This window comes from Staurois parvus, unplaced genomic scaffold, assembly GCF_062004578.1.
Source record: "Staurois parvus isolate SC_StPar_1 unplaced genomic scaffold, SC_StPar_1.0 ptg000063l, whole genome shotgun sequence".
Taxonomy (NCBI): Eukaryota; Metazoa; Chordata; class Amphibia; order Anura; family Ranidae; genus Staurois; species Staurois parvus.
This window is the reverse complement of record NW_028317859.1, coordinates 1414284-1441308: the sequence shown is the minus strand read 5'-3', so window position 1 is coordinate 1441308 and position 27025 is coordinate 1414284. Positions and strand designations below refer to the sequence as shown.

General features: G+C 40.2%; 1 protein-coding gene across 7 annotated transcripts in view; it reads left to right on the top strand.

The window, feature by feature from the left end:
- ATP6V0A1 (ATPase H+ transporting V0 subunit a1) overlaps window positions 1-27025 on the top strand; it is a 172109-nt gene that overhangs the window by 89701 nt on the left and 55383 nt on the right. For all 7 annotated transcript variants that reach the window (XM_089668779.1, XM_089668777.1, XM_089668780.1 and 4 more), the window contains 9 exons: window positions 1285-1378; window positions 3822-4034; window positions 4183-4333; window positions 4441-4580; window positions 8082-8245; window positions 19308-19398; window positions 19967-20085; window positions 20728-20959; window positions 25510-25617. In XM_089668779.1, coding sequence (XP_089524905.1) covers window positions 1285-1378; window positions 3822-4034; window positions 4183-4333; window positions 4441-4580; window positions 8082-8245; window positions 19308-19398; window positions 19967-20085; window positions 20728-20959; window positions 25510-25617 — 1312 coding nt within the window. The remainder of the gene's footprint in view (window positions 1-1284; window positions 1379-3821; window positions 4035-4182; window positions 4334-4440; window positions 4581-8081; window positions 8246-19307; window positions 19399-19966; window positions 20086-20727; window positions 20960-25509; window positions 25618-27025) is intronic.

Genomic DNA, 27025 nt, shown 5'->3' with positions numbered 1-27025 from the left:
AACATAGTTGGGAACAATGCTAAAGCTGGCCATAGTCTGTTCAAATCTTGGCTGGTTCAGTAGGGACTGGCCGAGATTCACACCATGTGTGGGCAGTTGGGCATGTTGATCGATCAGCTTAGTTACAACCAGCCTGCCGAACTTCACATGTGATCGTTGCTATTATAGCTGCTAGCATTAATGACTGTTTCCCTGGTGGGATGGCTCCCTTGTCTGTTCGCCCCCCCCCCCCCCCAAGAGTACACAATGGCTCTGTGGGAGGGTTTCCCCCATCAACACTGTGTTCGTGGGGAATTGAATTATTTTATTTCCTTCCATCCATGGTTGCAGTAAAGAAAATCGCTCCATCTCATCTATGGCCGGCTTTACTGTATAGCTAAGGCAAGAGAGCACAGGACGTTAGCTCACAGGATTTCTGGCAGGAACAACTGGCATTTTTGCTCTTGCGAAAAAAATATGTAAAAACCATTTAAGCTGATTTATTTAACAGACCAAAAGGTGACAAACGAAAAAAGGTTATTTTTAGGATTGAGTCATAGTGATTTCAGCAATATGTAACCCAGTAGCTGGGTGAGTGACTTTTTGAGAAGTTTGAAACTAGCCTAAATATTGCCAGCTTTAACAGTTATACATATATAGTTGTAAACAATTACACAGCAACTCTAGAGCTAGATACAATTTAGAAAAAAAAATAATCATGAAGATTTGTAGCTACTGTAGATCTACTGAAATATTGCGTTGCCTACACGCAAACAATTGGCAATCCTAATTCTGTCAGTAAGAGTGTGTGGATTATGCTAGATTTAATCCTTTTTATTCTTGTTTTATTAAGCTAATAATTGAAAAAAATCTTGATCTACATGTCACACAATATTATAGGAAAACAAATTTTTATAGAGAAACTCGAGAGAAAAAAAAAGCTACATCAGATGAAGCATCGATCTGAGCCAGCTAGCTGCCGGTCAGGAATCTGGGTGGATCCCGACTTTAAAGCCGGCATCTCTTCAGAGCCTGGACCGGCTCAGTGATGTCTGTCAACAGCAGGCTTTAGCCCGCTGTCAACTGAATACAGTTTATAGGAGTGCAGAACTAAATGCATTCCTGTGACCTAATGGAGAAGTGTGGCCAAAAGAGCTTTGGACCCACTTCTCCTTTAGCACCTAGCTTACTTTACTTTGATTTATTTTCTAAATATGTCCCTGATATATCAATATCTTTTCTAATGTTTTGTGGTATTTGCTTTGCACCTTTTGTAAATGAATACATCCCTTTTGATTTTCACAGGTTCCGTGCTTCTCTCTATCCTTGTCCAGAGACCCCTCAGGAGCGCAAAGAAATGGCTGCTGGAGTAAACACAAGAATTGATGATCTGCAAATGGTAAGGCTTTAGAGGGTGTTTTTCCTACTAAAGTATTTTGCCAGAGGAACCTTTCCTAGCCTAATTTTGTAAAACTGTAAGTCACCTCACTATGTGCGGTTAATTTTTCTTTTGAGGTTACAAGTGGAATAAGAAAGTTGTATCACAGGTGAAGGAAGAACACTGAATAAGAAGACTAAATGTCATGTTTGGTTTTACTATAAGGATTATATAGGACATTGAGACGCTGAGAAGGACTTGGACTGTATATACAACACCTTGTACAAATGGCAAGCATATCCAGCGCTCACAAGATGATGGAATATGGTGTAGATAATATGCTTATGAAAATGTTCACAGGGATTGGTGAAATGGTGAGAATAGTCACTGAATACAATATGACCAAACTAACAGTTTATCAGGAAATGGCATATGTCAAATGATCAGTTCCTCCAAGTGGTTTGTGGAGTGGGGAAGGAGTGGACGATGGGACTGAAGCACACACAATCACCAGCAGCTCCTTGCTAAGGATGTGGGGAATCTCTCAGAAGCATGCAAAAAGAACACAGCAGGGCACCAGATTAGCGTGGATTAAAATAGGAGAACTTTAATGCAAGAGTCCTGGATAAGTGCAGTGTACAGAAACAACGCTCTCCAGGATAGTGGAGCGGATGATTGCTGCAAGGCCTGGGGAGAGCTGCTTGATAAAGGAGGCAGAACCTTGGAAACACGTTGCGGCCCGCCCACTTGCAATCTACGGCGCCTGTCAGATTTCCCTACCATCCTGCCTGCACGGAGCATTGCCGTGGACTCCATCTCCAGTGGGTCTCTCTCCATGCTTTGCAGCGATCGTCGGCTCCACTATCCTGGAGAGAGCTGTTTCTGTACACTGCACTTATCCAGGACGCTGACTGTGGAGAATTTTAAGTGCTCTTGTGTTAAAGTTCTACTGTTTTAATCCACGCTGATCTGGCGCCCTGCTGTGTTCTTTCACTCTTTTCGTTCTTTCATTCAAGTGATCCTTCACCTCCAAGATGTAGCAGTTGTAAGAATGAGTGGCAAGACTTTTGTCAGTGTGGAGGTTAGTGCTTCTGATCTCAGGAAATTTGGAGTGCCACTGGAAATGCAAAGCAGATCTAGTCTGTAAATATAATATGCAGTTTACATGGCTCCTAAGGTTGTTCTTCAGACTTACAAAATAAAAAACATATATGAAAAGTTAACAGCTACAAATGCTGTACCTGCTGACTTAAAAAAAAAAGAAAAAGGGTACTTACCTGTTCAAGGATTCAACGCTGTGCTCACCCAGGCCCGTACTTTTGCCGGTATTTGGGTCTCCAGCCGGCATGTTTACTAAGGGAAGCTGCTTGTGACTCCTTGCGGCTTCACAGCCTGTTTCCCAATTTGCATGCGTGAGTCATGCTGCGCTTTGTGAATGAACTTGCGTCCTTTTTGACCTGTGACGTGTCCCAGAAGGTGGGGGGGGGGGGAGCTGAACTTCAGCTCTGATTGCCTATGTGGTCAGAGAAGAAGTGGGTGTCAGTACCAGCTCCCCAAAGAAAAGCAGATCTTCAAAGTGGGAGAGGAGGGGGGAAAAAGGTGTTAAAGTAGCACTTCCCTTTTAGGGTGAAGTTACACTAAAGGCTGAATAACAGTAAATTATTAACCAAAATTATTAACCTCTTGAATTTAAATAGTGGAGATAATGCCCTAAAAAAAACTTCAGCAAAGTTTCTAGAATATATCTTTAGGTTCAGCTCTTCTCTCCTCACCTCCTCTCTCCCTGCTGCCATTCCTAGCCTATAATTACTGTCAAAATGCAGCCACTCACCCTTTTATGTCCTCTTCCTCCTTCACTTCCTGAGTCCCCTTTGCAGGTTCACTCCAGCTGTCCTTCTGAATTTGGGAATCATCCCCCTTTTGTACCTAGTGGTTGTTAGGGGATATATTAGGCCATTATCATTTAATGAGCCTCCTCATCACTTTTTAACACATAAGAATACTATGGCTTGTACCAAGTTGAAGTATGTTGGTTTGGTATATCTTGCCAATGAACGTTAATAGAAAAATGTCACTGAAAATGTGTACTAATACTTACAGTAAGGCTACTGTTTTAAAACTAACACTAATAAAACTTGAAAAAAGTTTATTTTTTCTTTTTGCCTGAAAATTACATAGAAAATGAAACTGTTTTTGCAAGACAAAATTGCTAAACCAAAGCCTAGTTTGTCCCCAAAATACAATCTATGTATGACTTTGCTATCTTAAGTAATGACAAAAATATTGCAAAATAAACCGTTCATGAAATGTAAAATTGCTCTGGTCCATAAGTGGTATAAAGGTACAAGATCTGCAGTGGTTAAATAAGACTGCATTTAAAGAAGTGGTTAAATAAGACTGCATTTAACGTTTAGGCTTAAGTATTCTACAGCAAAGTTCATCTTACTTCTTTTGCAATGCCAAGGTTCTCAATCAAACAGAAGACCATCGCCAGCGTGTCCTCCAGGCTGCAGCAAAAACAATTCGAGTATGGTTCATCAAAGTACGGAAAATGAAAGCTATTTACCATACTTTGAATCTCTGTAATATTGATGTCACACAGAAGTGTCTGATCGCAGAAGTATGGTGCCCAGTGGCCGATTTGGATTCCATTCAGTTCGCTCTTCGGAGAGGGACCGTAAGTACACATTTATTTTACCCATTCGCCTAACTATATGTGCATGTGCCTATATCTTACATAGATGGGCATTGTGCTTGGATGATTTATTTGGCAAGAGTTAATTTAATGTGATTAACAGATTAAAAGAAATCCATCCTTCTTTTAGGAACACAGTGGATCAACTGTCCCTTCCATCCTCAATAGGATGCAAACAAATCAGACCCCACCAACCTACAATAAGACAAACAAGTTCACATATGGCTTCCAAAATCTGGTAGATGCCTATGGTATTAGCAGTTACCGTGAAATAAACCCAGGTAATCCCATTCTTATCTAAAAGCACAATAAGACTAGAAATGCTTGTAGTATTCTGTGTGTAGGGTAAGTTGATGGAGTATATTTACTTGAATTATTTTCTTTTCAGCTCCATATACAATTATTACTTTCCCATTCTTGTTCGCTGTAATGTTTGGTGACTTTGGCCATGGCACATTGATGACACTGTTTGCAGTATGGATGGTCGTGAGGGAAAGTCGAATTCTGTCCCAAAAATCTGACAATGAAGTAAGATGCTCTTAGCTACACTTCACTGTTTTTATTTTGTATGGAGAGAGTACCAAGACCTATTTTTTCAGTCAAGAACTTCAGGCCCATTTTGAAGGGAATTTGTCATCACGAGAGAAACATGCTGTCTATCCTTGCTGACCTTTCCTATTGAGAATGCAAATTGTCTGGCTGTGACAGCTTATTTGGTATTCACACAGCCAGGCAACCAGCATTTACTAGGAGAAAAGCAATAGTAGTATGTTAGCATGTTATTGTAGCATTTGTACTTGTATAAAGCAAAGAGCAACATGCGTAACGTAGTAACTCCTAAATCAGTCATCTTCCTTTTAATGTTTATGGTTGCGGTGGCAGACCACTTGATGATCAACAATGTGCAGGAACATTGCTGGACTTCAAGAGGTTATACTGTGATTATGCCTGCAGCTGCAGGCATCATCCCTGTATTGCTTTTTTCAGCCAGTGGTCAGCTTTCTTGTAAAAGCAATCGTAGCGGCTAATACAAAATACAGTGGTTTGCAGCGCTTATAAAATATAAATGAAAGTAAAATAAAAACAACACCCGTGACAAGTGTATAACACAAAAGGAATGAACAGTCCAAATAATAACACAATATTCAAGGACAGTCTTTTTCTTTGTGACTTTTTTTCAATAACTTAAATAGTGTTTGATCTCCACCTTGAGTTAAATGCACACTCACCAGATCCAATTGCTGTCTAAATGAATAGAACAGCAAATAACGTTTTGTTAGACAATGAAGCTCTTCTCCAAGAAATGATGCTCCAGGCGAACCAATATTTCTTCACCACTCTCTTAGCCCATTGAAACCACAGAAGACCCATCTTTTTTCACACCGCTCCAAAGTAGAACAAAAAGGGTGCTGCTGATCAGACCTACACAATCTGCTTCTGTAACCAAGTAACACACAGTTCCCCGCCTTCACTCACTTGCTTTTTTCAGCCAGTGGTCAGCTTTCTTATAAAAGCAATTGTAGTGGCTATTAAGCCGCTGGTCTGCTTTTACAAGCAATGGTAGGGGACGTTCCCTTTCCCCTCCAGCTTCCATGGCTCCCATCCCACCTGGAGAGCCGAACGTCCAGCTGGCGGTCCAGACTGGAATGGCTTTGATCATCTCTGTGGTCTCAGAAACCAGAAGCAATGAGCATTCATCACTTCCTGTTTTGCAGGATGTAAACAACAACATTTTTAAATTGGGAAAGCATCTGATCACAACAGTCTTGTTGTGATAAGATGCTATGAAGGGCAGAGGAGACATATGGGGTCTAATAGAAGCCAGATCTCTCAGTAAATAGTACCTGATGCTGGGGATCTGCAACTGGGGATAGCAATAAAGTAATCATTTTAAAGCACCCGTCCCCCTGTGTTCGCAAGCAAAGGTGTGCTCATAAACCGCGATCTTCCAGCTCGTGAAGTATCACAGTGAATTCAGATAGAGGGCAGTAATTCTAGCACCAGACCTCCTGTATAAATCTAAAGTGGTAACCTGTAAAGACTTTTAAACCGTTGCCTATGGGTAATAACATTTACATAATTTGTCACCGTTGCACAGGCATGTGCAGCTTTAAAGCGGGACATGTTTGGTATCTATTTACTTAGAGTAACAACGTCTTTAATATTTTACTAAACAATTGGGTATTATATTGTGTTTTTGTGCATTAAATTTTAAAAAAAATGTGTTTTTTCTATAAAAATTGTATTTTAATAACTGCTGCGCAAATACCATGTGAGATAAAATTTTGCAACACATTTTATTCTCTAGGGTCTCTACTTTAAATGTAAAAATCTGTATTTTTTTGCAAGAAAATTACTTAGAATCCCTAAACATTCTATATTTTTTTTTAAACAAAAAGTGTCGGAGAAGGTGTGGTCTTCAAGTGTTTAAGAAATTCTGCATTATTATATATGAAAAAGCTATATGGCCCATTCATCTCACTACATTACTGTAACATGTGTTGATATGCTTAGGTGCCATGCATTCTGAATGGCACATCAGCACACCTTCACAATGCACCTGTAATGCAACATTGTGGTGCGTTAGGCAGTCCCTTCATGTTAATGGGCTGCCTTAAAACAATGCTTGATAACACGCTTGTGTTAAACAAACTGCACTAGTGTGAAGGGACCTTTAGTGTCCTGAAAAATGTTCAATTAGCTCAGAAAGCCTATTGAGCTCATTCTTGGGGGGTCCAATTATCACAAAAGTTAAAAAAAAAAAAAATACATATATATATATATATATATATATATAAATAAAATATGCCCTACCCAAGCTGTCATTTGCGGATGGGGCTGTCAATCACTGGGTCCCGGCCCGTGATTACCAAGGATCTCCTCCCTGTCAGCTCGAGCACACTGCTTTGGATGGCTATGTGCAGCAATCCAAAGCAGTGTGCTTACAGTGAACCCTTTGATCGCCCCACATGTTAACCCCTTCCTGCCCAGTGCCATTAGTACAGTGTCAGTTATTTCTTTTAGCACTGATCACTGTATTGGTGTCACTAGGGATATCAGTGACACCAATTCAGTTCCCCCCCCAGTGTCGAATATCTGCCGCAGTCCTGCTATAAGTCGCTGATCGCCGCCATTCTTAGTAAAAATAATAATAAAAAATCCCGGTGTATATATACCACCTTTTGTAAATGCTATAACTTTCACATAGACCAGTTTACATGTATTGGGATTTTTTTTTTTTTTTGAAAAGACATTGTAGCAGAATACATTTTGGCCTAAATTTATGGTGAAATTTGATTTGTTTTTTAAATTTTTTTACTGGACATGTTTGATAGCAAAAAGTAAAAATTTGTTTTTTTTTTCAAAATTGTCGGTCTTTTTTTATAGCGCAAAAAATAAAAACCGCACAGGCGATCAAATACCACCGAAAGAAAGCTCAACTTGTGGGGAAAAAAAGAACGTAAATTTCATTTGGGTGCAGCATTGCATAACCACGCAATTGTCAGTTAAAGTAATACAGCGCATAACACAAAAAATGGCCTGGTCAGGAAGGGGGGTAAATCCTCTGGAGGGCAAGTGGTTAAAATAAATGGAAAAATCAACATATAAATAGAGGCCCAAATTATTGCTCTAACATTTTTGCTTTTTAACCCTGTGATGTTTATAAGCAATTGCAATTAAAATAACTAATGCACACCTTCAAATATACAATTAACTTAAATTAAGATCAGTTAAATTCTCGTAGAGTTCTACTACCCCATAGCCCATCTTGTCTATCCTACTCTTGTAAAACAATATGTATTGTATTTATCTCACTGATTTGCATCTCTAACTGAAGCTTACCTGTGTGTGGGAAACAGAGGTAAAGTCTTCCTAACGCTGTTGATTTTTGTGAGTGCTGTTGGCTCAGTTGCTGTTACAGTACCATAAACAAAACGATCAACCTCCATGACAATTCATGTTGTATGTGAAAAAGTAGTTTGTGTGTGTCATTCCTATAATCTAACTGGTCTTATTCTCTGATTACAGCTCTTTAACATGGTGTTCAGTGGTAGATATATCATTCTGCTGATGGGCTTGTTCTCTGTCTACACCGGCCTGATTTACAATGACTGCTTCTCCAAGGCTCTGAATATGTTTGGTTCCTCCTGGAGTGTTAGACCAATGTTCACCAGCCCAAAGGCAAACTGGACGTATGTGTCAGGAAGTAATTGATAAGTATGGTTTTCTTTAACTACAAGGGGCGTTCAAGTCAAACTGGGACTTTAATTTTATAGGTATAAAAAGGTATGCTAGCATGGCGGTACTACATGCAGTAGTAAGTGGCAAGTATGTCCTATTACTGATAGGCTGTGCACATGTTGCAGCCAATCCAGAGACCGTTAATCAAGATATCAGACAACAGTGTTTGTGTGCTCATGGTACAGTAAGGAACACGAGACTAATCTTTCCATGGGAACGGTGAACACAATCATTCATGAACATTTGCATTTTTTAAAAGATAGCTCACGCTGGGTACCATGACAATTTTCCACTTTTGACCAGCACAGAAGAGTTGAAGCCTGCAGTGCGTTGAAGGAGTGTTTTGACTGGGAAGGTCAGGATTTTCTGGATCACATCACTGCATGTGACAAATCCTGGGCACATCCCTTCACTCCAGAATCAAAAAGAGCATCAAAGCAGTGGAAGCATGCGGACTCAACACGATCAAAGACATTTTGAACAGTTGCGTCTGCAGTTAAAGTGATGGCATGTGTTTGTTGGGACAAACGTGGCGTTATTCATGTGGATTTTTACCTGTGGTTCTACTATGAACAGTGAATATTACTGTCGTGTTCTGGGAGATGTGCATACGCGTCTGCGGAAAAAACTCCTGGTTTGATCACTAAGGGCATCCTGTTTCTCCAGGGCAATGCACAAGCGCATACTGCTCAACGCACTATGTGCACGTTTCAGCAACTCGGCTGGGAGGTCTTGCCACATCCCCCTTACAGCCCAGACCTTTCTCCGAGTGATTTCCACCTGTTTGGACCCCTAAAAGAGTTCCTTGGAGGTCAGCATTTCAGCACTGATGATAAATTGAAGGAGGTTGTCCTTGAATGGTTCAGGTATACTGACAAATCTTTCTATGCTGAAGCTTTCCAGGCATTCGCTAAACTCTGGGTATGTTGAAAAATAGATGCAGTTTCCACTCCTTGAAATTTGTTTTTATATAAACTAAAAAGTCCCGGTTTGACTTTAACACTCCTCGTAATTGCAAACTTTGGGTGTGCTAAACACGCCCTAAAAAAGGTTATCATTGTACACAGGATGAGCTTAGCAGGCTTAGTCAATCTGCCTGTTTGCCAGGACCCCATCCCAGTAAACAACAATTGTCAGCCAGCATTGTTGTGTACACAGAAAAGGTCAGCAGCTTCAGCTGTCAAAAAAACCCCCAAAAAACAGTCTGACGGTGTTTATAAATCATGTTTGTGTTGAAGATTGCACTGGACTGACGGATCAGTCGGTGGTTGTAGGTGGGTGGTTGTGTGGGTGGGTATGGAGATGTCTCTTTTCAGTTGGTTGTGCCCAATGTTGGATACTGGCTGTAAACCCTCTTAAGGTTTGGGCTACTGCCTTTCTGGTACAGCCTTAAAGCCGTTTCCACACGTAGATTTGGAATAATAGGAAAGAAGGAGCACCCCGATATGCAAAAGAATTCACGTTTGATAGTAGATTAAGAGGCATTTATTGAGAATACCGACAAGTACATCAAACTAACGTGTTTCAGGAGAAAAGACTCCCTTCTTTAGGGTTGTTGCTGCACGCTATTAAATGGGAAAGATTCCCATGCCAGTTATATTTTTTCCAGGTTTCGGAGGAAATCTGACAGAGTGATGGCTGTTATTCCAGGGGCAGCAAACGACAGCTGTCACTGTCAGTTTTTCCTCCGAAACCTGTAAAATAAAGAACCAGCATTAGAATATTTCCCACTTAATAGAGTGCAAAAACCAGCCCGGAAGAATGGAGTATTTTCTCCAGAAATGCTTTGGTTTGATGTATTTGTCATTATTCTCAATAAATGCCTCTTAATCTACCATCAAAAGTGCATTCTTTTGGACATCAGGGGGAGCTTCTTCTTTTCTATTATTCCAAGTGTTTCTAAATAACACTTGTTCAGACTATAGAATGGTGCACTGTAACATATTGTCACATTTCTATCTTTCTGTTCATCTGCAGACCAGAGGGATGAACATTGATCTGCAGATGTGTTTTTTTGTTTGCTAAAATGTTCCTCTGTTTAACCCTTTATTAACCAGTAGTTTACTATAATCATCCCTAATAACTCACTATTCTTCTTTTTTTTTTTTTTTTTTTTTTTTTTGTTCTTTCCTATTTTTATATTCAACTATGGATATAGCATAGTGTATATGGAGGTTTTCTATTTGTGTTTAACCTAATTTTTTTGGTTTATTATTTGTTTTTGTCTTTAATATTTTTACACATTTAACATACAGCGGGCAAATAGAGTATTGAACACGTCACCATTTTCCTCAGTGAATATATTGACACAAACTTTTCACCACATGTCAGTAACAAGGCTTGCAATCTATACATACAAAGAAATCAAAACAAATAAGTTCATAAATTACGTTATGTGTAATAAAATGGAATGACACAGGGAAAAAGTGTTGAACGCAAGAAAAAAGGGAGATGCAACAAAGCATGGAAAGCCAATGCATCAGCTGAAATCTATGATAAATAGAAAGCAATCCTGCCTCTTGTCGGTGCTAATTATTATTCGCTGGTTCAGTCTCCACTGATGGTCTATAAAAAGGTGTCTCATTACCAAGGCATCACACAAGAAACATCTCATGGTGGGTAAAAGCAAAGAGCTCTCTCAAGACCTTCACAATCTTATTGTTTCAAAACATACTTAAGGCATTGGTTACAGAGGGATTTCTAAACTTTTGAAAGTTTCAATGAGCACTGTTGGACCATAATTTGGAAGTGGAAAGAAATTGAACTGTATGGATGCCATAATACACACCATGTTTGGAGGTTAAATGGCACCCCAAAAACACCATACCAACAGTGAAGTTTGGAGATGGAAACATGGCGTGGAGCTGTTTTTCCGCATACGGTAACGGCAAACTTCATATTGTTGAAGAAGGATGAATGGGAAAATGTACCAAGACATTCTTGATAAAAATCTGCTGCCTCTGCCAGTATGATGAAGATGAAACAAGGGTGGAAATTTCAGTAAGACAATGATCCCAAACCCAAAGCCAAGGAAACTCTTAATTGGTTTCAAAGAAAATAAAGCTGCTAGAATGGCCCAGCCAATCATCTGACTTGAATCCAATAGAAAATCAATGGAAAGAACTAAAGATAAGAGTGTCGCAAACGTGCGCAGCACACAATGAAGGACGCAGACTCCATTTTGTTAAGAGTATCCATTTTCTCCCCTCACTCCCTCCCTCTCTGAGAGGAGACATTTGGCCAGCGTGTGTGTGCTGGTTGTAGGTCACTGGCAGGCCAAGGCATCTCTGAGCTAGGTGCCTAGCTGTCTCAGAAAGCTGTACCATTTCATACCTCGGAAGAGATAAGACAAGCTTTCTCAGGAATTGAAAGAGATTCCAACCTCATAAAACCTAACTCCGTGTAGGTGACAGAATCGGATAACCTCTGTTAAATCCATTTTTCCCCTATGTCTCATATCTTGGAATATGAGAGACTTACATAAAAACCGAACATATCGTCAATGGACGATGAGCAGGCGAACAATTTGATGGGTCACTCGCCTTGTCTCGGACACACAGGAAAGCAGAAAAATAGATCTCGTGAACCGTTTAGTGTACACTTTCATAATTCATATCTAATCAGTCCTCAGACTTGTCTGCATAATAATCTACCCGCGGGCCGAATGTCACTTGTGCAGATGAAAAGTTATGGGCCAAATATGAGTTATGGGAGATTTTTGCTCTAGTTGAGGCATCCGCCCATAACTACACGCCCTAAACGTGTTATTGGGCCTTGACTTAAGAGACACCCCCTGCTGGGGACTACAAAAAAGGCTGTCAGACCTAAGAGTGAAAGAAGTTGAAACCGTCTCCCATTTTTAACATCAATACCACCTGGGGAGATACGTGCCCTCTTGCTCTAAATTATTTGTATATTTATGATTCTTTGTATATTTATATATATCTTAGTTACATCTTTTTTCTGTAAATATTTTTATTGCACCCGTTTGACCTTTTAGTAATAAATCTTTCTTTCTGAAAGTGTTGAACTGTTTCTATAGCTCTGTATTTCAATTTACGAATCCCTGCCTCTAAAGAGAACACTGTTTGTTTAACCCTTTGTATAACAGGCCTGTGTTATGACCATTTTATACAGACGATTATCTCAATCATTAGAGTGTTGTAGCTGATATTGCCGAGTTTCCTCTTTCTCTGCACAAAAAGGAGGTGGGGGCAGTGTGAAGGGTCAATTGCGTAATTAACCTGACCCAGTAACCATCGCCCAGGCTGCAGGTGCTTTGATTGTGCTCCGTTAGCTGGAAAATCGTTGTGCAGGGTGCAGCTGGGTGTGGCATTGTTACGCCCGTCACATCTCGGTTTTAGATTGGTTAGTCCTTCGGTCACGAGTTTGGTGAGAAGGTCTGGGGTCTGACGCCACGATCGTGACATATTGGTGGCAGGGATCGTGACAAAGAGTTCATAGAAGAGGCTCACGGAACCTTCAAGATTTAAAGACTTTGTGTGGAAGAATGGATCAAAATCACACCTGAGCAATGCATGCGACTAGTTTCCCCATACAGGAGGCATCTTAAAGCTGTCATTACCAACAAAGGATTTTATTCAAAGCATTAAATTTCAGCTGGCGTGTTCAATACCTTTTCTCTTTTTCATTCCATTTTATCACATATAACTTAGTGATTCTAAAAGCTTTTTTTTTTTTTTTTAAAGAAAAAATAACAAACAAGTCCTATACTTACCTGTTGTGTGCTGTGTTTTCCAAAGAACAACCTGGATCCTCCTCTTCTCGGGTCCCCTGCCAGTGCTCCTGGGCCCTCCCTCCTGTCGGGTGCCCCCACAGCAAGCAGCTTGCTATGTGGGCAAGTGCTGCTTTATGTATCCATTCATACATGGAGCCGTGGCTCGACCCTGCCCTCCTGTCTCTTATTAATTGTGATTGACAGCAGCTTTTGTCTCAGCTGATGAGAAGAGGGAGTCCCGGGATAGCAGAGACTCCAGTGCACATCGCTGAATCGAGAGGGGGCTTAGGGATATTAGGGGGGGCTGGGAGAGGATGCTGCACAGAGAAGGTTTTTTTTAACCTTCATGATAGAATGCATGAAGGTTAAAGACCTTGAGCCTTTAGAACCACTTTAATTTAACTTATTTGTTTTGGTTTCTTTGTATGTATGGTTACCGACGTGGTGAAAATTTAATTTCAATAGCAGCTTTAGAAATATATTTACTGAGAAAAATGGTGACGTGTTCAATATTTTTACCCGCTGTATATTTATGTGTTTCACATTTTAAAAAGTGCAAAATTGAAGAAAAAACACTTTATTTCATTTGTAAAGAACTTTGCAATGCTTTCTATTAGAATCATAATTTTAGTGTCATTTTAAATAGGACAAAGCACCAAATAAAATTAGCATGTTTTTATCAGCAGTTACATGGTTTATTTTTAAATTAACACTGCTAAAAAAAAAAAAAGTGTTAATTTTCTTTCAATTCGTTATGTTTTATTGACTAAGGATTGCACAAAAAAAGTTGCAAGAAAAAAAAGCCTTGTTTGTACCAAAAAATAAAAAAAACCCAATATACATGTTACTTTGTTATCTTAATACGGATCTACATTGTATTTCAGCACCACAAAACAAGAACACTATTTAATTTTTAGTAATCAAAACAAGCTCCCCATCCATTGATGTCTCAATGCTTGATTTTGCCGAGAAATCACTTTGAAAATCACTCCTTAGCCATTCTGGCTGTGACCATCTTAAGGGCAGATTATTTATGTAGCATTTGCTTCCTGGAATCCATCCGCCCTTAGCACAGGCATAAAATAGAAAAACAGGAGGCGCTAGTCTAAGTGCAATAATGAGGTGCTGTATTTAATAATATAGAATTAAAAACACTCACAAGAGGCAAGAAAATGACAAGCTCATCTGTGTAGGGGGATGTGGCCACTCCTCTCCGTCCTGCATGTACCGCCGGTCATACACCTAGGGTGCCAGGGATGTAAGCTGGGACAGTGTTGAGCCGTATATGCTGGTTGGGAGACCACCTGGATGTCATGGGGTGCAACAGAGCTGGTCCAGCACTATCTGGAGCAGGAAGAGTCCACGCTGACCAGCATGGAACACACCGGCAGAAGTGACATTCCGGAAGAGGCGGAGGGCCAGATGTGGAACACAGAAGATACCAGGAACACAGGCAAAGGACACAGGCTATGTGCTCAGTCTCTATCTCCTTCTACAGGCTTGATTGTTCATTCAATAAGTGAAACCTTAAATAGAGATATGCTGTCATCGTAGAACAACAATACTCAGCAACAATTAAAGGGGCAGTAAAGTAGTGGTGCTGAACAAGAACTCCGCAATTGAGACAATATGTAAAGAAAGGGGAAATATATGAAAATGCATATATAAAAGGATTATATATATATATATATATATATATATATATTGTCACGGTATGGGAGCCTGCCAATTATTAATCCCCTCATTAATGCCTTGTATCACATGCCCTCAGAGTCCTGCTATGTATTGTTCCAATTGTCCCCTGTGTCACTAGGCCAAATGGCCTAATCAAATTACTCTGGGCCCCCTCCCTCCCGGCAAGCTGGCTGGGAGCTCTCTGCACATCTCCCAACTTTTCATCTATGCAGACATCATCCCTGCCCCCCAGGATGTCCCTGTAACCAGCCTGATTCTCCCTGGGGTCTAGTATTACCTCCCCCCCTCCCGGTTGCCAAGGGGCGACCGGGGAGCGTCCTGCAGCAGTTTAAGAGGCTGATGCTAGGAGCTCCGTTATTCATTCCGTCGTGCAGTCAGCAAAGGATCTCAAGCTCCGGCGAGACCTTTCTGACTAGACTCTGCAAGTCTACTCCCCAGCCTCACAGAGACCCCACAGAAGGGGGAGAGACTACCACAGCCTGTCTGCCAGAGGCCACCCGCCTGATCCGGACTCCACATGTACCTGCGTTCTGCTTCTACCCCTGGGAGACCAGGCACCCTGTTGGATCCATGAGTATCTGCTTCCCCACTGTTACCTGAACTGTTGCGGTGGTGACTCCTCGCACCCCTCTCCTGTGTCGGACTACCTCTGTTACAGGGACACCCCCTTGGCTCTCCTGGTGGACTATAAGTGGGTGGGGCCCCCTCGTTACCATTTAGTGGCAAATCCACCCTCTCTGCCACCCCCCGTATTGAAGGACTGCCGTCTGTCTCAATAAAGCTTTGTGCATCTGCCATCCACTCTGTGTGTTCTGTCCTGTCCTGCCTTTCCTCCGTCATATATATTGTATTTTTCTCGTGGTTACCTATGGGTTTCCCTTTGAATCCCGGACAATTCTTATGTCCGTTTTGGCTGCAATCTCTCTTGGTCTACCTGACCTTAGCTTGGTATCAAGAGATCCCTGAACTTTCCACTTCTTAATAGGTGATTTAACAGTACTGATTGGCATATTCAAGGCTTTGGACATCTTTATATGTGCTTTTCCATCTTTATAAAGCTCCATTACCTTGTTAAGCAGGACTTTTGACAGCTCTTTCTGATCCCCGTGGCTCAGTATCTAGCCTAGTCAGTGCTTCTACGTAAGCGCTAACAAACTCATTGACTATTTATACAGGGACACTAATTGCAATTTAAAAAGCCACAGATGTGGAACATTAACCTCTAATTGGCATTTTAACCCATGTGTGTCACCTTGTGTGTCTGTACCAAGGCCAAACATTCCAGGGTATATAAACTTTTGATCATGGCCATTTGGGTGATTTCTGTTATAATTCTGATTTAAAAAGGAGCCAAACAACTATTTTGATAATAAATGGCTTCATATGATCATCATCCTTCAATAAAAGAGCATTTTTTGGCATGGCCAGTCATATTTTAAATATCAATGCCAAAATTTCACAATTTCTGCCAGGGTATGTAAACTTGAGAGAGAGAGAGAGAGAGAATATAAAGAAATAAAATATAAACGCCTTTGTACATTGATGCATTCCAATCAAAGGGTTGAGTGTAATTTGTGGTTTGACATCTGGTATATGTTTAAACTATCTGGGGGCTATTTGACTTTTGTTATTTCTGGGTTTTCGATACAAGACATTAGGATAATGGATGTTTGTAAAAAAAATATACACACTAACGTGCTTCTACATTGATAGTGAAGATAAGAAAGAAAAAAGTGCCTCGCTGCAATGGACTCTGCTATTACTCCACTTCCCTGAGCTTTATTTTTTACACAATGTGAGTGCTTTTACATTGCTTCCCAATAAATATTGTTACAAACTGCACTTAGAGGCACTGTTTTTTCTTTTTTATCTTCACACAAAGCCTGCTACAGCTACAAGAGCTTGCCCTAGTGCTATATGGACTCATTTGCACTATATTGCATTTATGACATTGGACTTTATGAACATTTATCTTGTGCCCCTTGCCAATAGGATTTGGGAATCTGTATGCGCTGATTTTCTCTGTTTATACATTCAGAGTGTCTGGGAGTTTTCTTTGTATACATTCAGTGTAACAGAACCGGTACCCGACCGCACTTGGGTATATTCCGTTATCCCGCAGCTTCCCCTGTCCAAACACCATCCACGGACCACACCCTGAAATCTCTCAGGAAAACAGACAGCACCCAGCTCTTCCTAGAACAGGAAGCCAACTACTTTTATTGTACACAAACAACATGTTTTATACAGAGGGTGGGGAAAGACAACCAGGGACAGGAAACACATCATCAGCCCACCCTATCAGTGGGAAGGGCTACAGTATAGGCAGGAAACACCTCATCACCCCTCCCCATCCAACCAGACACAGAACAATGGGATGCAGCCATGCGGCAAAGGATATTGACCAACCCCCACACCAATACACAAACAGTACATCCCATAATAGTTGGCTGGACAGGAAGACACAGCACAATGGGGGGTAGCACATGGCAAACAGACAATGGACAGCCATGTGGCCTAGACAAAGGAACACACACTATACACAAGACTCAGACATTCACATACACACCCTGTACCCCTTAAACAGGCACAGGGTGGGTTAAACATAATGAGGGGGACATGAGCTGACCAAGCGGTTCCCCCACCCCTAAAAGTCACATTCAGTGTCTGGGAATTTCTTTGCATTATCTTTATTCCCTCTATAATAAGGCAGTTCGTACTACATTTCATCTAATGTTGTAACTCTATCCATGTTGTACATTCTTCATATAGACGCTAATGTGGTCCTACCTCTATTATTGTTAATATTAATTTTGGATTTCATTCTTATAATTTATATTTTCTTTTTTATATACATTATTAATTTTATTACATATATCTCCTTTTATATATTCCTTTTCATATATTTCCCCTTTCTTTACATATTGTCTCAATTGATGAGTTCTTGTTCAACACCGCTACTTTACTGCCCCTTTAATTTTTGCTGAGTATTGTTGTTCTACGATGACGGCATGTCTCTATTTAAGGTTTCACTTTTTGCATGTACAATCTAGCCTGTAGAAGAAGCTAGAGGCTCCGAGCACGTAGCCTGTGTCCTTTGCCTGTGTTCCTGGTATCTTCTGTGTTCCACATCTGGCTATCTGCCTCTTTTGGTTATGTCCCTTCCGCCGGTGCATTCCACGCTGGTCAATGTGGGCTCTCCCTGATCCAAATGGTGTTGGACTGGCTCTGCTGCACCCCATGACATCCCTGTGCTCTCCCAACCAGGATATATGGCTCCACACTGTCCCAGCTTACATCCATGGCACCCTAGGTGTATGACCGGCGGTGCCTGCAGGACGGAGAGGAGTGACCACATCCCCCTACACAGATGAGTTTGTCATTTTCTTGCCTCTTGTAAATGTTTTTATTCCTATATTATTAAATACAGCACCTCATTACTGCACTTAGACTGGCGCCTCCTGTTTTTCTTGTTTTTGTCTTTGCGTGTAGAGTTGGCTTTGCTCTATAGGATGGCTACTGCTATTTGACACTTAGTGACTTTTTAAAGACTTGATTATGTCTATGGACATTATATGATTGATTCTTTTAACTGTGTTAATTTATATTTGACCCGTGCCTGTCTCCAGCATGGAGGTATACGTTTAAAAGTATATATACATATGTAATTTGCCTTGCAGGCATCTGACACTTTGTTCATAATCCATACTGTATTATTTTGGAACCACCTCACCTCTGTGCACCATAATTTCTCCTTTATTGCCTTAGCACAGCATGCTTAGGACAGGATATTGTGCTTAGCTGAGAAAGCCCCTTCTCCCCTCCCGAAGACTCCTGCCATGTATGACACCATTTGCCTAGGCATAGAAGCCAGGAAGTAACTGAAGAAATGTAAAAATAAAGTTTAAGACAAATATACTATACCTTCCTAAATCTTTACTAATGCTAGCAGCATAAGGAGTAAAAATAGAGTATTGTTACTTCACTTTCCCAATCAACATTGACTAAGTAATGACAAAGATATGGCCGAACAAACGGGTCCATTGCAGAATTGTAAAAAGTGCTCTGGTCCGTATGGGGTGAACAGGTGTGAGAGCTGAAGTGGTTAAATAAGGAGTTCCACCCTTATTTTTGAACATTGGTGTTGCCCTTCCACTTCATACTCGTACACTAAACTTTGTTTTTCCTCTGATCAATGGTTACTTCTTGATCATAGAACATGCATCAGAAAGCTTACTTCAAATATGCAATAGATTCACTTCTGTAGTTGGAACTGTGTGTGATTATTAGCTTAAAAGCTGCCCATAGATTTGACCACCCAAAGACCTAAGCGAAAAACGCAAGGGCAAACAGTTGCCATCTCCTGTTACATAAGAAAGGTACATGACTTATGGGTAAAGAGATTTTTCTGCTTTGAATAGTTTAAAGCCCTTTTACGTCCATTGACAAGTCTGAATGAGTTAGACTGATTTTAGATATACTGAAGTGTTGTGACGAAGATACTGTATTTCAGTTTCTGTAATTAAATAAGAATGGTTTATTAGCTACTAATCTCATTTTCATGTTTATTTGCTGTGTAGAGAAGAGCTTCTCAAGAATGCACCAGTTCTACAGCTGGATCCAAATGTAAATGGAGTGTTTAATGGCCCATATCCTTTTGGTATTGACCCGGTAAGATCTTGCCCCTTTATTCATACTGAATGCTTTGCTTCCCGTTATTGAACTGTTGTATAACACTAGTCAGACAGTCTAACAATAATTCATTAGTCAAGAAACGTGAGACATCAGATCTGTATGTATTCTTTGTTCTGAATAACTTTGTAAAACTACAACATAAGCACAAACAAAACATATGTGTCAGTACATTAAACATTATAAAACCGCTTCATCCCATCAGTGAGAGTACTCACGGACAATTCCGCCATAAGTCCAGGAATAGCTCAGAACTCCACTGTATGCTACTTGCTAGATCCAGAAGCAGTCACGAAATGGAGGATAGGAAGTTCCAGGTTAAAGGTTACTGTCTCTATGTGAAAATTACCACTTCCTATCAAGACCTGATATAACTAGGCATAATAATAACTCTGACCACTAGATGGCAGCCACATCACATAACATTGCAGTATATTACATACATTATTTTCAACAATATGGGCAGAACACTGAACATTTATTGGAGTTGAGTTGATGTATATTTAAGGTTTATCATAACGTTGATGACATTATGGCTGTATTGCAGATTTGGAGCATTGCAACCAACAAGCTTACTTTCTTAAATTCCTTCAAGATGAAAATGTCGGTTGTCCTGGGTGTCATACATATGCTTTTTGGGGTCACTCTCAGCCTACTAAACCATATGTACGTATTTTTTCTCTGATACAGTAAAGTAATACAAAATTATATCTAGATGTTATACAACTAATGTGTTCTAGCAATATAATATATTTAGTATGGGAATACATGTGGGAAAGTCAGCTTAGAGCCTTACAGTAACCAGGAGCATCCAATTGATTGCTATTTTGACACTTAAGGCAGCCCTAGATGGATCGAATCTTGGCCAGTTCCTCAGGGACTGTCCAAGATTCAATCCATCTATGGGCAGACTGGTTGATTGTACTGAAGCCAATTCATTGATCAAGTTCAGTACAACTAGCCTGCTGTATTTTTTGCATGTGATCACTGCTAGTGGCTGGAAGGCTCTCTGAGAGCAGAACATAATGCTGTGGGAGAGATTTCAAGTGTTTTTTTCTTTCCTGCAACCCATGTTGAAGGAAAGAAAATTGCATCATCTATGGCTTGCCTTACATATTATGGTTACATCCTATAACTACCCTAAATGTTTGCTTCGTCTCACTATGAACCATTGATATTCATGTGCCATAGGATGTTTTGACAATATTTTACAGTGCTTGTCCTAAAACAACTGTACATTGTCAGCCTTTAATTTGAATTTAATATGGAGTGAACAACAAAGCTTTATCAACCTTTTTATCTTCTCAGATACTTTAAGAAGCCATTCAACATTTACTTGGGATTTATCCCAGAAATGATCTTCATGGCGTCTCTGTTTGGATACCTAGTCATACTCATCCTGTACAAGTGGTGTGCTTATGATGCCTCAACATCCAAGATAGCACCCAGCCTTCTTATTCATTTCATCAACATGTTCCTCTTCAGCTACAATAGTGATAATGATAACAAAAACAATATTCCTATGCTGTATAGTGGACAGGTCAGTAATGGTCAACTCGCCTTTTTAGGTCACTAAAGATATTGCAAGTATTTTTATTGTAAAACTGCAGCATATTATGTGCTATTTATTGATTGTAATAACCAACAGTGATTAATACCCAGCATGCACAACAGTTGACCAGTATTCACATGGGAATGGGTTATAAGAAACCAAAGGAGTTTCTTGAAGAACTCCCATTTAAGTAGTATTTGTGGGTAAAATGACCACATGACCTACCAGTCTAATCACTTTACCTATGTAAAAAGATTAGCATTGATAATACTTGCTCAAAAAGTACATTAATTCAATAATAAACCTTTCCCGTGGTTGCAGAGCAAAGAGACATTTAATATTGTGTAATAAAATGATATTGTACACAGATAAGAATACAGAAGAATGACACATACATTAAAGTCAATCTCCATGTTTACTGACACTTTAAATAGTTCATTTAGGCCAGCTTGGTCCAAAACAAACTATTTCCTTCACTAAGTGCTGCATTGGCTCTAAGCACTGCATGTTACATAGAGTAAACAGTACTGTGTTCCGGCTGAGAGACAGACACTTCCCATCTTACACCTGGAAGAAAAGTCAATCTGAGCGGCACTCAGCCATTCATAGGCAGCTTTGTATACTGTGAATGAATTTTAAAGCTTCCTCTGATTGGCTGAAGCGGAGATGCAAGTTGGTAATGTCATGCTCTCTGACTTGGCCAGCCTCAGGAAGCCTTGTATTCATACAACCAAAACCTAATCTATGTGAGTGTCTATGCTACTAAGCCTATTTTCCCCTAATAATTTCTCAAATTTACCTTGGCTTTCCTGCTTCTTGTCAAGCTGTCATCTCTAGATAAAGTGCAGGATTTTATTATACAGAAAATCTACAATATCTTCCACAATCCTTTGGGTCAAATCCAGATCTTTATCACCATATCAAATAACTAACTTTTGAGGATTGTTTTTAACCCTTTCTCTGCTGAGGAAGTGTCCCTCGTTATTGCAGCTGTGAGCTTGTGTTAGATGTAATCAACAGATTTTTTGGCTTTCAACTAAAAGTGGTCTGCGCAGCTGTAAAGCCACCCGATCACTTTTATAGGTAAAGCTATTTTAAGCTCAAGCTGCTTAGGCAGGGAGCAGAGGAGACAATAGTACCTGTCACCTGCCCAGTGCTGTCACATACCAGGCTTATCAGCCCCACTGTAATAAGAAATGTTTTAAAGGAAAAAAAAAACAATAAATGTAATAAAATGAACAGTCCCCACACCAGCATCACACGCAAATGAACAGTCCCCACACCAGCATCACACGCAAATATAAAGGACAGTTGCACATATTTCACATTGCCATGCACGTAAGAGTGGTGTGAAAATGCTAGGTCTTTCATTTATGGTTAACTTATGGTCTGTAAAGGTTTAAAGCATCATCTATGCACCGCTTTGAGCATCATATTTTTTCCACTGTTTCATGTACAATTTTTAGGCTGAAAATATACACACACAGGTCCATATATATTTGGATACCGGCACAATTTTCATACTTTTGGCTTTGTATGCCACCATAATAAATTAAAAAAAAACCATACAAATGAATTTTAAGTGCAGACTTTCAGCTTTAATTCAAGGGGTTTAACATGAATATCAAGTACAAATTTTAGGAACTGCAACCATTTTTATACACAGTCCCTACATTTTCAGGTGCTCAAATGTAATTGGACAATTGAATATAATCATAAATAAAATGTTCATTTTTTAATATTTTGAGCATCCTTTACTGGCAATGACTGCCCGAAGTCTGGAACCCATGGACATTACCAATAACTGGGTTTCCTCCTTTCTGATACTTTTCCAGGCTCTAACTGCAGCTGCATTCAGTTGTTCTTTGTGGGTGTTTCTGCCTTTAGTTTTGCCTTTAGCAAGTGAAATGCATATTCAATTGGGTTGAGATCAGGTGATTGACTAGGCCATTGCAGAATATTCGACTTCTCTTCCTTCAAAAGCTCCTGGGTTGATTTTGCAGTGTACTTTGGATCTTTGTCCATCTTTACTATGAAGCACCGTCCAATCAACTTTGCTGCATTTGGCTGAATCTGGGCTGACAATGTATTTCTAAACACTGCAGAATTCATCCGGCTGCTTGTGTCTTTTGTCACATCATCAATAAACACCAATGACACAGTGCCATTGGAAGCCACGCATGCCCATGCCATCCCACTGCCTCCACCATGGTTTACAGATGACGTTGTGTGCTTTGGATCATGAGCTGTTCCAAGCCTTCTCCATACTTTTTTTTTTTTTTTTTTTACTGTCATTCTGATACAGATTCATCTTGGTTTCATCCATCCAAAGAATGCTTTTCCAGAACTGCATGGACTGCTCCTTTGAATGCATGATGTAGGTTCACAGCGATAGATTCCAAATGCAAATACCATACTTAGAATGAACCCCAGACCTTTTACCTGCCTAATTGATGAAGAAATGACAAAGGAGTAGCCCACACCCGGCCATGAAACAGCTTTTGATTCAATTGTCCAGTTACTTTTGGTCTCTTGAAAAAGGGGGGATGGCTACTCTTAAGAGCTTTACTTGCTAAATCCTTCCTCCAATTTGGATGTACATACCCTCAAATAGAGTGTGCACTTTCAGCCCATATCCATTATATAATTATAGCTTGAATATGTTTTGGTAAATACCTGAAAAAGCTAGAATTGGCCCATATATGGGCCAAAGTGTGTGTGTGTGTGATTTTGTTTTGTTTTTTAAACTCAATCTCATCTTTTAGATTTTTCTTTAAAAATGGGAATTCTGTTGTGTTTGTGCGCACTAAAATTATTTTGAGCATGTTTTTTACTAAAAATATGGTTGGATAAATAGTTTTGTAAATATTGTGTGGCATAAACAATTGCATGTACCACTGTTTACTGCTTTCAGAAAATATTTAATATTCCTGTGCACTCAACTGAAACCTCAAGCAATGTTTTCAGCTTTCTAAGCTGTCTTCTGTTAACTAAAGAACACACAACTCTTGCAAAATGACAAGAGAGGATAAGGCGTTTGCAGTCTGAATCAGGAGTGCAGCCTAGGATGACAACACTTTTTCAGCATACATACACTACGGAGTGAATGTTGTCACCCTTAGATAAGAAATGTGTTACTTGCAGGATCACCTGGTTAAAATAAAGGAAAGTGGAAAAAGGAAAGCTAATGCAGCAAGCACATCTAAGGACTAGTAAACTGCTGTCATTAATTTTTCTTTCTTGGGTTCAGATGCACTTTAGGAAGGACTTATCTATTTCAATACATAAATTAATTTGGGATTCTACGTCTTTTAATCGGTTAATTGGAGGCCATAAAAAAAACAAATGCAGTAGTTCCCCTTAAACTGCAAAGGCAGCGAAGGTGTGTACACATGCCATGCTGCGATGCTTTGCATTTTGACAATGGTGGGAAGTACTGCCCGAAAAGTATCATTTTTGCAAACACAACCCAGAGTGGCTGCAATGTAGTGGTGTGGGTTTGTGGGGAGGATGCTGTGTAATATCTTATAGCCTGTCCAGTGCCCCCTGAAAAGCTATACACTGTTTTGAATCTTAACTCCTGCATGTGTCTTTGCCTTCCCCATCATATTCTAACCAGTCTGAACCAAAAACAAAGCCTTCATCCCATTAAGCAATAAGAGTTTCTCCAGTCTTGCATTAGCCTTGTGTTAGTACAGGTAGCTGGAGTGTCTCTTATTTGTATTAATAGGAGGCAGTACAATAATATTCTGCTCTGTGTAAAATGTGCTGCTGTGATGTAGTAGGTAGGGGAAAATATCAAGCATCAGAGTTTCATATTAGCTGCTTGTACAAGGAAAGTAGGTGAGAGCTTTGATTTGACTGTTTTCAGTGATTTAGTAGTACGCTTTATATAAAACTGTATCCTGCCTTTAAATTGGGCTACTTCTCATCACCTTAGTTGCCTGCAGACACTGAGTATTTTTGTGCAGTACTTGGCATTTGGAGACTATGAACATTTATCCCCAAAAATGATGGGCTAGGAATTCCCTGCCATAACGCATAATGGTACTTACCTGACTCATGTTTGAGTGCTTGAAATTGGGAGCATTGTTTCTATGAAGCAATTTATTGGAAGCCTTAGGATCACATACCATGAAAAATGTATATGAAAAGCTAGTGATTTGCTAGCCGGGATGGAGACATTTTCCAGTGTGTAGATATCACTAATTTCTATGACCCAGTGATCATTTTATTATACCTTGCAAGTATCAGTTCTCTCTGCACATCCTGAGTCACATGCATAAATGTCTTTTGTGAATCTCTGACAGAGTGAGAAAAATACAGGACAAGTGCTTGAGAGATTTGCATGGCAGATGCACACCCACACATCCACATGCTTTTCACAGGAGTTTACTGTTATTACCTTGTTGGCCAATACCATGTTGGGGTTGCTGTCTTACAATAGCTAGGATCTTTCAGGGGGTCAGACAATTTTATTCCAATTTATGTGTGTGTTTTAGTTCTTAAAAGCAGATTGTGTTCTTTTTGTCTTCTAGAAAGGACTGCAGTGTTTCTTGGTTGTTTGTGCTATGCTCTGCGTGCCGTGGATGCTGGTCCTAAAACCTTTTATGCTACGCCAACAGTACTTAAGGAGGAAACATTTGGTGAGTATTTGGAAAATGTGTGTTTTGTTACTGAGCCACTACTTACCTCTGCACTGTTACATGGGGTCTGCTTATCTCTAAGAACAGAGTGACATTGCAGATGGGAATGGCTCTTAACTTTTTAGATTTGTCAAGTGATCATGTGTAAAGGCAGAATATTTCCAAAATCAGTATGGTGCCTTTGCATCCACCCATGGACCCTAAGACCTTTGTGTATTTCCACCTAAAACAGACTGCTAAGGTTTATGTTACTACCAGCAAATGATTTAATCCACAAGCTTCTTCTAACATTCAGAGGGGCTCCAGTGGGCTGCCTGGGATCTGCATTCTGTAGCTGCAACTTATACGCACAATCACATAGTTATTCAGATTGGACATCTGAGCATTTAACCAACCAAAGAAAACTCCTTGCATTGTCAACGTAGAAATGCATCCAGCTGTTTTTTTGAAGAACTCTACTGAGTTAGCTACAACCACCTATTGTATGTGATAGTTAAACATGTTTGCTAGTCTCAAACAGCATCCCTGTGTCTTTTGCAGGGACCCTATGGAAAACACTGTAAGATCTCTAAAGATTTTAAATTTGGCACCTATTCAATAGAATACACTATATCCTCTCTGGTGACCTGTTTTACATACCTCTCATCTTGACACCGCTGACTCGGCGAAATAAAAAAGACCCTGACACCCACCAACTCATCCGCAGCTGCCAAACACTTGCCTCAATATGACAGGTCTGACATTTGCCAGTCAGATGTAAACAATTGGGTGGAGCTAGCGGTGACATCAGCGCCTTTATTGTTTTCTAAATTTAGCCCTTTAGTGAATGGGTAAGGGTACAAGTACCCCTTATTCATTCATAAGGGGGAGGTGGCAGCATCAGGGTGCCCCCTTATTTAAAGGGGTACCGTGATGCTTATTAGCCCCCATGCCTGCAGACCCCCACAACCACTGGGCCAGGGTTGTGGGGAAGAGGCTCCTGTCCCCATTGGCATGGGGACACATGGAGGGAGTGGCACTCAATCATCCCCCGCCCCTTTCCTACCCTGCCATGCCTGTGCTCGGATCAAAGGTCTGGTAGAAATTTAGGAGGCACCCCATGCTTCCTCTCCCTTTTTTGGGGGTGGGGTTCCCCTTAAACATCCTACCAGGCCTAAAGGGCCTAGTATAACTTTTAGGGGTAACCCCGTGCCCTTTTTTTTTTTTTTTTTTTTTTTTTTTACATTTTTTACTTCCTAACTTTCCCATCAGACCTAAAGGGCCTGGTATTTTTTGTTTTATTTTTATTTGTTTTTTTAAATATTTTTTTAAAAAATGTTTTCAGAGAGAATGTTCTCCTCTGTCTTTGGCAGTGTCCAGCAACACACTACACAAGGCTGCTGTGTAAGCAGCCTTATATAGTGTGGGG